Raw genomic sequence first — 13,125 nt, forward strand, 5'->3', positions numbered from 1 at the left:
GTACAAACGAGATTAATTAATACTACGTTTGCATTGGATATCAGATCATATGCTGAACCTTGATTTGTGGATTTGATGTTAAAAGTTTTTACTTTCCCTTTCTTTTTTTTAGCTAAAATGCATAACTGGCTGGATTAATTTTTCCATCATATTATACACTGTTCGTTTCCATGGTTACGACCACCCTGCAATCCATCAGAGATTGTCATGCTTGCACGCTATAGAAAAAAGCATTAGTCTATGTGAGCTCCCACAGTCCAGGCCACCAGAGAGGCCAGGGCTTTTTCCTATAGTGTGGAAGCATGACCACCACTGATAGATTGCAGGGTGGTCGTAACCATGGAAATGAATAGTGTATAATGTGATGGAAAAATGAATCCAGCCAGCAAAGGAAGCAATATGGATGATAATAATACATTAGTAAGTGCCTTGTATTAACCTCCTTTACATAATAAATGCTAATTGCTGAAGTGAGACAACCCCTGTAACTGGCATCTAAAACACCGGTCTTAATAAATGACCCCCTATATGTATTATTTATTGAATATGAATGTTTAAGCAATATGGAATACACAAGCCAACATATGGGCTACTGTAAATAGGCACAGAAAAAGACCAAAACACAGTTGTTTGAACTACGTGAGGAAGCTTAAATCATGCATAAAGTAAGAAAGTAAACCTAGAAAAAAGATGAAAACATTATAGAGCAAAGGTATAAAGGATGGTAGTAAGGGAGAACCATCTGCAGTAGTAAGATTATAAACATCACATGATCCAGTATGTGTCCCAAACATTTCAAGTAATCTCAAAAATATCCATCTTATCATGAGTTAAAGCTGTGAGCTATTCCATAGTTCTAACTTCCAAAACTCTAGTATACCTATATGTATCAATAATGGTTGGTGGTGTGATTCACTTTATGTAACGAGCAATGGGTCACCGTCAAAATGTGGAGCATGAGTTTGGGTGTCGGCTTCCAAATAGGAATAGGTGGGATGTTTAGCAAATAACATAAAAGATCAAGGAGAATATCATACCCCAAGAGCCCCTGAAAAAGGGAGCACAATTCTGCCCAAAATGGGCAAATTAGCAGACACTCCCAAAAAATGTGGAATAGGGACCCCTGAGTTCCTGCACAGCACCAAGACCCTTAGATAGTGGGATTTAATTTGTGGATGAGGCTTGGAGTGTGGAACCACATGATAAATATCTTACAATGATACTCCTTATTTATAGCAGAGAGGGCCGACTTTGCTGACGTCCGCCATATAAGACTTTATATATTTTCAAGTAGTGTTTTACCTAAAACTTCTTCCCAACGAGTCATATAGGAATGTCTAGGCAACCTGTCTGGTATCAGGTCAATTATGGGATCAAACTGGCTGCCTGCAGCCATTAATAGGTGGAACTTAGTTTATAGGAATTTATACATTTACCATTGAACTCATTGGACGCTGTACAATCCATTTGCACTGAGCTCCACCTACTGGTGGGTGTAGGAAAATGTGGTGGATGTATGTTGGGAGGCAAAGGAGTTCACCGCTGGGCTAACTAGCAGTGGTGTGTTCTGCCTCAATGCTAAATAGGCCACTGGGTCCCTGTATTTTTTACGGCAAGAGTTGCATCTGAAATACCTGACCCCTAGTGAACCCTTTAAAGAGGACCTGTCATCTCACCTGACGTGTTTATTTTAGTAACTACTTGCATTTCCTGTATAATAAAAATTTTGGAGCATCTATTCTTATGACTCTATGATATGCCATTCCTATATTATTCCTATTAGAAGTGAATGAATCCATTGCCAGAAGTCTGCAGTAAAGGTAAACCTGGGAGTTACCAGTTGGGGGGGTGTCCTTGCATAACTTGACTCTGTCAAGTCAGTGCTGCCAGTCTCAGACTATGCAGGGACACAACCCCAACTGGTAATATCCTGCTTTACCTTTACTGCAGACTGCTGGCAATTCATTAATAAATCTCTAGTAGAGAAGACTCTATGCCCCACCATAAGTTATTAAAAGGTTAGTACAGGGCCACCATATGTGGGACAGAGCCCATCTGGGTACCACAGTGCCAACAAAGAGCTGAATCAACAAGGCCAAAGTGGTGTAAGAGTTCTGGAGTCTTGTACCAGTGGGTACAAGTCATTTATAAGAGATTTCTTGTAACATGGAAAACCATGTGAGAAAGCTAGTATAGATTTCACTTCTAAATCAGGAGGAGATATAAGCATGTTATAAAACATGCTTAAAGGTAACTGCGTAAAGGTAACTTTGATGCAAGTAGAAGAGTCTCAAAAGCTGTAGGAGCCAATTTGTAGTTGAACTGAGCAATCTATTTCTTACATGCATGCAAGATATTAGCATGACGTGAACTCCTATCTTCCTGGGAATCAGAAGAAGACGAAGTCTGGTATTTCTCCCTGGCAGAAAGAAATTTGCTAATAGTGGATGAGGAGCAAAAGGAACATACTGTATATCACAATCGTGCTGAAAAGAAGGATTCAAAATATAAGGGATTAAATTAGTAGGAGCTAAGGTAACTTCTCTAATTGGAGGGGTTGATCCACAGCAGTTTAGATGCATCCTAACCCAAATAAATTCCAAATTTCTCTAGTTGTTCCAAACAACTAGATTAATACGTTGGTGTGCTAATCGAAACCAAGGGCCCAAATAAATAGTGTTACAATAAGATTGCATATCCGGTAGACCCAATCACCCAAGCCTTTTAGGCCGCGACAAAAGCCCATAAACCAATGTTGGTCATCTACAACACCACATATCCAGAAAGGAGACTACAGATAGATCCAAACAAAACAAAAAAAAACAAAGGAATTTTGATTGGGACCATTAGCAACACATATATCTTTTTAGTACATTTATTCTACCCAACCACCCAACCAAAAAGGATCTCAAAATTTGTTAAGAGTGTTTTAATTTTGCTAAGAAGTGGGAGATATATCAAGTTATATAGGAGCATCTTCAGTAAGTTGGATTCCAAGATACTTCATACTTAGCCATTTAAAAGGTGTGGCAAGTCGAAGATAATCAACATTGGCGGGAGGTGCTGTGATATTTAACGCTTCAGATTTTTCGTAATTGATTTTAAAATCCGAGTCCACTTCAAAGATAGAAATACCTTTCAGGAGGGCTATTATAGGGTTAATGAGTCTGCAAATGCTGCAGCAATATGTGTAGAGGGGCCAAACTGAAGTCTTTTTATATCTGGGTCTTGTGTAACACACGGAATGAGAGTTTCTATTGTAAGTATGAAAAGGGTAGGAGAGAAGGGGCAACCCTGCCTGGTGCCGATATATGTAGCTAACAAGGTGAGGGAAAAGTATGTCAGAAATATATTTATAGTAAACGATGGGGAAGCCATCTGGGCCTAGATCCATTTGGTATGGTTTTAACAGTAGATAATATTTCATGCAAGGTTATGGGAGCAACTAACAAATTCTTATCTCGTTGTGTTAAGGAGGGCAGATCTAGGGTGTTCAAAAATGTATCTACAGATGCATAAAAATCCCTAAACGTATCTGCAATATCAGTTGTAGAGTATCAGATAGTACCCTTAGGAGTCCTAATCTCCTTTATAAAGGAGCAGTTGGCTTGCTTTTTCAAAAGATAGGATGTAAATTTACTATGGTACCTTTATTACCATGAGTGTAGAATTTCAGTTTACATCTCTGATACATTTTGGCAGAATTGACATTCAAAACATCTTTTAGCTTATTTCGCAATTCTACTAAATAACTCTGGATTGTCTGAGCTCTGGAGCATTTGTAGATGCATTCATAGATAGCAATCTGGTGTAAAAGAGAGGTGATTTCCTTAAAGCACAATTTTTTTATGTGAGCTCCAAGAGCTATCAGCTCTCCTCGCAAAAAAGATGTATGCAAACCACTGGGAAGGAAATACAAGAGGGGATATTAATTTAAAAATATAAGGAAAGTTTCTCATAGAGTATTTTCAGACGTGTGTTATTATTGATCAATGTTTTATTTAGACGCCATGTAGGGCTAGGCCGTGGGAATGTTTAGATACAAAGGTCGAGAAAGGTGGGGGAGTGATCAGAAAACATTGAGGAACCTATTAAGGTCTTCCGAACTAAAGGAAGAATCCCACTAGGGACCAAAAAATAATCCAGTCGTTGATGAGTAGAGTAAACCAGGGAGTAAAAGGAATAGTCTCCTGTGGTAGGATTATGTAAACACCAGACTTCAATCAGACCCATCAATCTCCCCTACTATCAATATCCCATCAGAAAAAAAGCTTCAGGGTCTCCAAAGTTTTATTAACCAAGCTGCTTGGCCTTAGTTCAAGGCATAAAGACAACCGAAAGGAGTATCTTCCAGCATGAAGTACACAGATTTTTAGAATGCAATACTAATACCTTTGGAAGCTGATTTTATAGGCCTTAAGATACTCATCCCATGGGAACAGTCTTGGAGGATAATTTCATGGGTTGTGGAGATTTAGGATTCCCCACAACAGACCAGGCCTCAGGCTTCAGCAAAGTAGGGAATTTGCATTCTTTATCCAGAGACAGACATTAGGGAATGGAAATTTGTGAGATCTGTAAAAAGTCTCAGGCTGGAGGAAGATCTTCTGGAGAGTGCACAGTGAGCTGTTTTCCATCATCCAGAACTCTAATTCCAAACGAAAATAATCAATGGTAAGGTATATTTCTGGGACATAGGATATCTTGCAAGGGCTTTAATTTGCGAAGTTTAGCTAGAGTGGAGGCTATCCTGGTAGATTTCTAAAGATTTGCCTTGGTTATTTTTGAATCTTCTATAGACGTGAATGGAGAGAGCTGTGCATGTGTGGCCACTTATCGAACGTGGAAATTTATAGACATTTATTGCATATCTTGTCAATTTAGCATAGATGTTCAGATGGGAATACCCCTTAAATAGAATATTTTTACCCGGGAGCTAAGGCCTATGTTTTTCTTGCTGCACACATTCCTTTGCATATCATTCATAATGACTCTGTCTTGCAACCATTTGAGCATGTCATCCATTCTGACTGGCTTCTTATTATATCAGCATGCTTACTTTATTACAGATCTTTTGGAAACTCAGCCACTGCAGGAAACAGATGAGGAACTCGCCGCTGACATTGACTATACAGAGATAATATCTGAGGAAGAAAAAGAAGAGCTAAAGAATGAACTGACCAAGGTAGACATAGCTTTATACTTATTTTCATTCATATTAAACATGTAGGAGCAGAACAAATGCTATTACTTAGATCAAAATTGTTCAAATATTTCCCAATGATGACTATGTAACGGTGAGATCAGTGTGGGTGCAGGCGAGTCGCAGTGACAAATGATGTAGAGGCAGTAGAGTGCGACAAGTAACAGTTAATTTTACCGAACAATATGGCAGTTTAACATGGTGAACAAAGTATGGCAACAGTATGGCGGATTAATATGCAGAGGCACAGTTCTTAAAAGGGTTGTCCAAATCTTTTGACTTTTTTTTTACTTTTTCAACTTTCAACCCCAGCCTGCTGTACCTGTTGAAAAAAATCTTATCTCTGCCACTTCATTCCGGTTCCTTGGATCCCTTCAGAAATCTTCCAGTCTCTGTCTTGTAAACTTCCAGGCGGATGGGGTCAGGTGTGCTGCTGCAGCCAATTACTGGCCTCAGTAGTAACATGTCCCCAAGAGGCATGTGACCCAGCAGTGATGTGCCACTTGGGGTCACATCATTTCAGAGGCTAGCCATTAGCTGCAGCGGCGTGTCAGACAGGGACTCAAGGAGTTGTAACAGAGAGGAGCATGATTTTTTAAACAGATACAGCAGGCTGAGGTTGACAATTAAATAACTCAAAAAGGTTAGACAACCCCTTTAAATATTACTGGAACAGTCAAATTAATAAATACAATGTGACAGAGGTAGCAATGGTGGTTCTCCCTTGAGATACAGCAGTTGTAATCCTTCCTTGATGCAATGGTATCTGTGTCTGTCTGTAACAGGAAATACAATTTAATCACAATGCATACAATAGTAAAAGTAAAACTTAAATTGTATGCAGCCTGAAAGCTTAAAAATCTGACCTACTGTTGCCAATTAAAGGGGTTTTCTGGGCTACAGATATTGATGACCTATCCTCCACCTCCTCTTCAGTGTTTACTTGCATGCCATCTAGATTGTTATCGGTGGTTCGGGGTAATTACAGCTTCCTCTCCCATTCAAGAGAATGAGATGAAGGGCTGTAATTACATTAGACCACTGTCAATTCACAGCATTGGTCACTGTTAAAACCAGAAACAATGCCCCAAGAAATATTTTGCCTTATATGGCAAACTATGCCTGTAAGTAACTCTAGGAATCTGCCTGCCAATATTCTGTGCCAGTCCCCATCTGGAACCTGATTTACCATGCCTTCACTCCAGAATTCTGGATTCAAAAAGTCGTAAAATGGGTCTTTTGCAACTTTTTGAGCTCACTTACACAAATATTTTTGCAACTTTTTTCATCTTTACACCACTCACTCCAATTTTTAAATATGGGTGGGAAAGTGGGTGTGATTAGCTAGGGCAATGAGTTCCACTCCAGATTTATCATCAAAACTTTTTTTTTTTAAGTTGCAAAAAAGTTGCAATCTCACTCCCGTAGGAGAGTGGAGTAGGGAAACTGAAGTTACTTTTCTAGACAAAATTGTTTAAGGATGAAACAAATTTATCATACAACATGTAACATTTGATAAATGTGGCATAATGTACACCAACAGACTGAAGCAAAACTGACTTCAAATATTCCCCAGATGATAAATTCCCCACCCCCCTCATCTTTACAACCCAAGCCTGAACTTCTTAATAACTATTAATCATTTGTATGGTTGCTGCACTATACTTGCTAACACTAGCCACATAGTCAGTAAATGTGAAACAGAACAGAAATTACACCTGCACTCCTTATATGGTGCCAGTAGATCGTCCCACTTAGATACTGTAGGTAAAATCCACGGCACTCAGTAAAATTTTCAAAGAATGATTTTATTCATGCATATGAAAAATGAGTCTCCTGTATAGAATTGTCTTAATATCAGATACTGCTCATATATTAAAGAATGTCTTAGTCAATGACCTTTCTCAGCCATATGAGCTTGAGAGGAAAGACTTGTATGTGTATTGCTGGAACATGGTCCTGTAGCAACCTGGAAACTGTCAACGATAAGCTAGCTACTGTTAATGGATAGTATTTTTGCTTTCTTTCTCTAGTTACTATATGGAGTGCGCTACTGTGTGCTGTTCTTAATAAGTTGACACTGAAATGTTGTTTTATTTATTTACTTCCTAAATGCAAAATTACACACATTTCTAAAATAGTCTTTCTTTAAAATTTCCCACAATTTTCTTTTTGTACAGTATATCTACCTCCTTTACATAGCTGGTTGTCCTGCTGCTACTCCAGGTATAAAGAACCGTGCAGAGGCCCAAGATCCCACTATAGCATGAAAGAGCGCACTCCTTTTACGTCAGCTGATTCCAGAACGGCTAATAGGACGTACATTTATTTCCTTTCAATACACCCCGTAAATGCCTGTAGTACAATGTAACTTCACCGCAGAATGACAATTAAGACGTATTCTTTTTCCTATTAATACACCCCAAAAAAAGAAATATAACAATCACAATTCACTGCAGAACGGCTAATAGAACGTATGTATATTTCCTTTTAATACACCACGTAAATGGCGGTAGTACAAAGTAACTTTACCGCAGAACGGAAATTATGACATATATTTTTTCTGATTAATAAACCCTCCCCCCCAAAAAAAAAAAAACAATCACAATTCACTGCAGAACGGCTAATATATAAGACGTACGTTTATTTCCTTTCAATAAACCCCGTAAATGGTTGTAGTACAATGTAACTTCACCTCAGAACGGCAATTAAGACGTATTCTTTCTCCTATTACTACACCCCCAAAAAAGAAATATAACAATCACAATTCACTGCAGAACGGCTAATAGGACGTACGTATATTTCCTTTTAATACAGCATGTAAATGGCTGTAGTACAATGTAACTTCACCGCAGAATGGCAATTATGACATATTTTTACCTTTTTTTTTCTATTAATACACCCCCCAAAAAAAAATAAAACAATGTAAAATCAACACAGAACGGCTAATAAGACGTACGTATCTTTCCTATTAATACACCCCGTAAATGGCAGTAGTACAATGTAACTTCACCACTGAACGGCAGTTATGACATATATTTTTTCCTTTTTTTCCTTATTAATACACCCCCCCCAAAAAACAAAAAAAAACAAATTCCCTGCAGAACGGCTACTAGGAGGTACCGTATATTTCCTATTTAAACACCCCGTAAATAACTGTAGTACAATGTAACTTCACCGCAGAACAGCAATTAAGACATATTCCATTTACTATTAATAAACCCCCCAAAAAAGTATAACAATCAAAATTCACCGCAGAATGGCTAATAGGCCGTACGTATCATTCCTATTAATTCACCCATTTGAAATGGCTGTTATACAATGTAACTTCACCGCTGAAGGGCAATTGTGACATATATTTTTTCTTTTTTTTCCTATTAATACACCCCCCAAAAAAGTAAAACTATTTAAAATCAACACAGAACAGCAAATAGGACGTACGTATATTTCCTATTTATACACCCAGTAAATGGCTGTATCACATAGCACTTGCACCCCAATAACAAGCAAGGTTTGCTGGAATTACTGATGTATCATATAGTGCAAACAACCTAAAAGCAGCAGTATAACTGCAATTTGCATCCCCAATTAGTGCAGCAAGGTGTAATAGAATCGCTCCTATTACCCAGGCTGCACACTCTCCTGTTGCACCCTGTTCTCCTTTTATAGTGTAAATAATGCCTCCCTATTCACTACACATTGAATAATCTTTCCCTTAACTTCTAAATCGATTTTTCAGCACAATAAAGTCTTTACTAGCACTGTCCCTAGTGCCTGCTGACATCTTTTTCTGCACAAAAGAACAGTTTGAAACTAGCAGCAGGTGGTCTGAAAATAAATGATGAAATGAGGATTGTAGCCCAAAAGTTAGTGCAACTTTTTTAACTCAATGTAACCACTAACATATGTAAAACATTTTTTTCATGCCAAAAGTGTCCATAACCTTCACATGCTAATAAAATTTGTGGTCTGAGGCTTGTTGCATAGATATGCTTTGTATTTGTTTTTTTGGGCTCAAAATCCATCTCTGCCTATGGACAAAATCCAAAGAAGATCAGCGCAATCAATAAGGAACCCCTTTCCAAACTGCCTACTAGTCTGGATGCTTTTTTCAGGGAATGCAACCGCTGTGAGTAAAATGTCAGATAGGCTGAGTGATGGGTAGTCCTTGTTAGGGCACATAGAGTCACGGTAGTAACAAGAAGCAGATTGAAGCCTCTGTATGTTACTCAAAGGTGTCTTAAGTGCTCAGTAGAACTGAAGACTGAAGACAGACTCTCCTTAGCAACGCTCAGTTAGAGCTTTGATAAGAAGACTCTTTACACCCTATTTTCTAGTACAAAGAAACATCTTTCCCTAATAAAGTATATACAAAAATGTTTATCTTCCCTGTCCCTACACAATATTAAAAATAAACTGAAACAAATACTTTACTCTTCAAACTCAAATCACATAGCAGCCTGGTAAATCATAGTTCATGGTCAAAGATTTGGATTATTTATGTTAAAACCTGGAATCTTCTCGGAGAGAAACTCTAGTAAATAGTAAGTGAATAGAGGACATTTAAAAGGGTTTTCCAAGATCTTTTTCTGAAGACCTATCCCCTGGTTTGGTCATCAGCATCTGATTGGTGTTGGTTTCGACCCCCACAGATCAGCTATTTGAGAAGGCACTGGCGCTTGAAGTAAGGCCACGGCCGTCTCTGAGCTCACCAAGCACAGCGCTGTCCATTTGATAGCAGCTGTGCTTGGTAACGCAGCTCGGTACCATTCACTTCAATGGGGCAGAGCTGTGCCTAGGCCAAGTGACCAATGAATGTGACATCACATGGCCTAGGGAAAGCTATGAGAAGAGCGCAACACTACTGCGAGCACCGGTGCATTCTCAAATAGCTGATCGGTAGGGATCCTGGGTGTTGGACCCCCACTGATCATATACTGATGACCTATCCAGAGGATAGACTCCTTTAAGCTTTCTTCTCTCAGGTTTCACACCAAATGTATTCAAAATGTTGTCCAAGCGTATGGATCTAAGACTGAACAGCCAAAGTGACATCTTTTAGAGTTCTAGTTTTGGGGTTTGGTGTCAATATAATCAGAAAACTCCAAATCATTGTGGAGTGGCAGGAGGAGTGCAAATTATTAAGTGTAATATTAAATAAATATATGAAATTCAGCTAAAATGTTTATGGGGTTTGGAGTTACATCACACTGATATGACACATGATATGCTAGGATCTGGTAATCTTAGGTTTTCAGTAGATTGGGGTCAGTATCCAAAAGAATACCTACTTTATAGCCTTGCAAAAAGAATCTCTATCTTGAGCATTTGAGGCTTTTCTTTGCATGCATCGTAAAACATAAGCTCTAGCCTCTTTTCTTGAAGCAGATCTAAGCAAGGGATGAATTTCTGATACAGAAGCAATGACTGTTAAGAATTATCCTCTTTCAGCATACATTTGTAACCTTTATTTATGGCTCCTAGTGGTATTGTTATGAGCTTGACTAAGGCTCAACTTAGTACAAGTCATCTATCGTAGCAGGATGTCCTGGCAGATGATTTCCATTAATCCATGAACTGTTCTCTCCAAGGTGAACAAGGAACACCGTTGCTTCTCCCCCATTCTAAAAATTGCATAACATACATTGTTGGCAATGAAAAAAAGTCAAGATCTTTTCTCCAGACAGTCCCTTGGAAATGTTTTACTTTCAAATTAGATATCCGCCATTATTTACTTGATTTTCAGTATGTTTTGGCACCATTAACTGATGGTAACATCTGCCATCACTGGGTGATCTTTTTTCCCCCAACAAATACTGTATACTGTATATAAGATGACAGATGTAGGGTCGACTGTGTAGTGGACAGAGCTTGTCACTGCAGCACTGCTTCCATTGACTTCAATGTAACCAGAGCTTTAGTAATGAGCTCCCTCAACTACTCAGAGGATGGAGCTGTGTAGTTCTGAAGCAAACTTCTGGAGACTGAGCTACGTACTCTCAAACAGCTGAAGTATAAGATGCGATGTGATTGTAACTTCTACTAAAAAGGAATATTGAAGAAAGATGTTCTTGTATGGACAAAGCTATTGTAGATATGGTGAAGAAGAATTAGAGAGCTCTATTAATAGTGATAAGTATATGATGTACAGGGGGCTTCATATAATCTTTATCAATTATGTTAACCATACTTAAATATCAATCTGTTTCTGTTACTTTTGATTCTTTAACTTCTACATATTCTTTTTAGTTTTGACTTGTTTACTTTAATATTTCTATAGCTGGAAGATGAAATAGTAACTTTACGTCAAGTGTTAGCTGCCAAAGAGAAGCACCTGGCAGAGATAAAGCATAAGCTGGGAGCCAACATGATGAATGAACTGAAGCAGAACTTCAGTCGTGGCTGGCACGATGTGCAAACCCATTCTGCGTAAGTGTCTAGCTCTTAAACTGTTCACTGTATGACCTCAATAAGTATGATTGTCTACTGTTTACTGTATACTTTGTGGAGGTTATATCCATGCTATTCACATATAAGAGGACAATTAAGAAATATATAAAATATTTTATCTTCATGAATATACTGACAACACCTAGAAACTACAGAAAAGTGACTGTCAACCATGAAGGAAGGCTCAGCCACAGAACTCTGCATCTGTATGACAAACCTCACATTTGGTGATGAGAAAAGGGGATAAATATGTGCAGATCTTGACTTAAAGGCTATGTACACTTTTGGAGGCAATTTTTTATTATTGCATTGTACTCATTTTGAGTTAAAAGCCTTTTTTTCAATTGGTCTTTATTAAAAATGTGGAGCCCCTTTTTATGTACAGCTTTGAGATTCTCTAGTAGCATGCTCTGTATTTTTACTGCTTACCGTCAGGCAGCTCAGCTGATGACTCCTTATCTCTAATCTCCTAACCGCCTAAACACTCATCATAGTTTAATTCTTATCTTACTGATGGGAATGTGGCTTAAATAAGTGCGTACGACCTTTTAGTAATTTAGCTAGACAAACAGTTCGCCCTTTGTGAGAGAACAGCTAGGTATTTTTAATAAACACCAACTGAAAGTGACTGTCAATCATGAAGGAAGGCCCAGCCACAGAACTCTGCATCTGTATGACAAACCTCACATTTGCTGATGAGAAAAGGGGATAAATATGTGCAGATCTTGACTTAAAGGCTATGTACACTTTTGGAGGCAATTTTTTATTATTGCATTGTACTCATTTTGAGCTAAAAGCCTTTTTTTCAATTGGTCTTTATTAAAAATGTGGAGCCCCTTTTTATGTACAGCTTTGAGATTCTCTAGTAGCATGCTCTGTATTTTTACTGCTTACCGTCAGGCAGCTCAGCTGATGACTCCTTATCTCTAATCTCCTAACCGCCTAAACACTCATCATAGTTTAATGCTTATCTTACTGATAGGAATGTGGCTTAAATAAGTGCTTACGACCTTTTAGTAATTTAGCTAGACAAACAGTTTGCCCTTTGTGAGAGAACAGCTAGGTATTTTTAATAAACACCAACTGAAAAAATTGTTTTTAGCCCAAAGTGAGTAAAATACAATCATAAAAAAATGCTCCCAAAGGTGTACATAGACTTTAAAAGGCTTCGCTTGCCCACAAGCAAAGTGTGATTGATACATTTTAAGGGAATCTGTCACCAGGAAATTCACTGTTAAACCAGGCACAATGTCTTGGAAGACTAGTTCACCTAAATTGAATAATACCTTTCATTTAGTGATCTGTTGCTTCATTCTGTAGAAAAAGTCTTTTAATCCATATGAAAATGAGCAGTTAAGGAGGTACTCCCACCTGAGACATAGATGGCATATCGAGAGCTTGCTTAGCTATGTTTGGAAACCCCATAGCAATGAATGGAGACCATGTAGTGCATGTGTGGTTTGCTCTCCTTC

At 38.3% G+C, this 13,125-nt stretch overlaps 1 protein-coding gene across 2 annotated transcripts in view; it reads left to right on the forward strand.

The window, feature by feature from the left end:
• TPD52L1 (TPD52 like 1) overlaps window positions 1-13,125 on the forward strand; it is a 157,340-nt gene that overhangs the window by 74,688 nt on the left and 69,527 nt on the right. For both annotated transcript variants that reach the window (XM_040426961.1, XM_040426962.1), the window contains exons 2-3: window positions 5,070-5,185; window positions 11,484-11,632. In XM_040426961.1, the coding sequence (XP_040282895.1) occupies window positions 5,070-5,185; window positions 11,484-11,632 (265 nt within the window). The remainder of the gene's footprint in view (window positions 1-5,069; window positions 5,186-11,483; window positions 11,633-13,125) is intronic.

Source organism: Bufo bufo, chromosome 4 (genome assembly GCF_905171765.1).
Source record: "Bufo bufo chromosome 4, aBufBuf1.1, whole genome shotgun sequence".
NCBI classification, from domain to species: domain Eukaryota; kingdom Metazoa; phylum Chordata; class Amphibia; order Anura; family Bufonidae; genus Bufo; species Bufo bufo.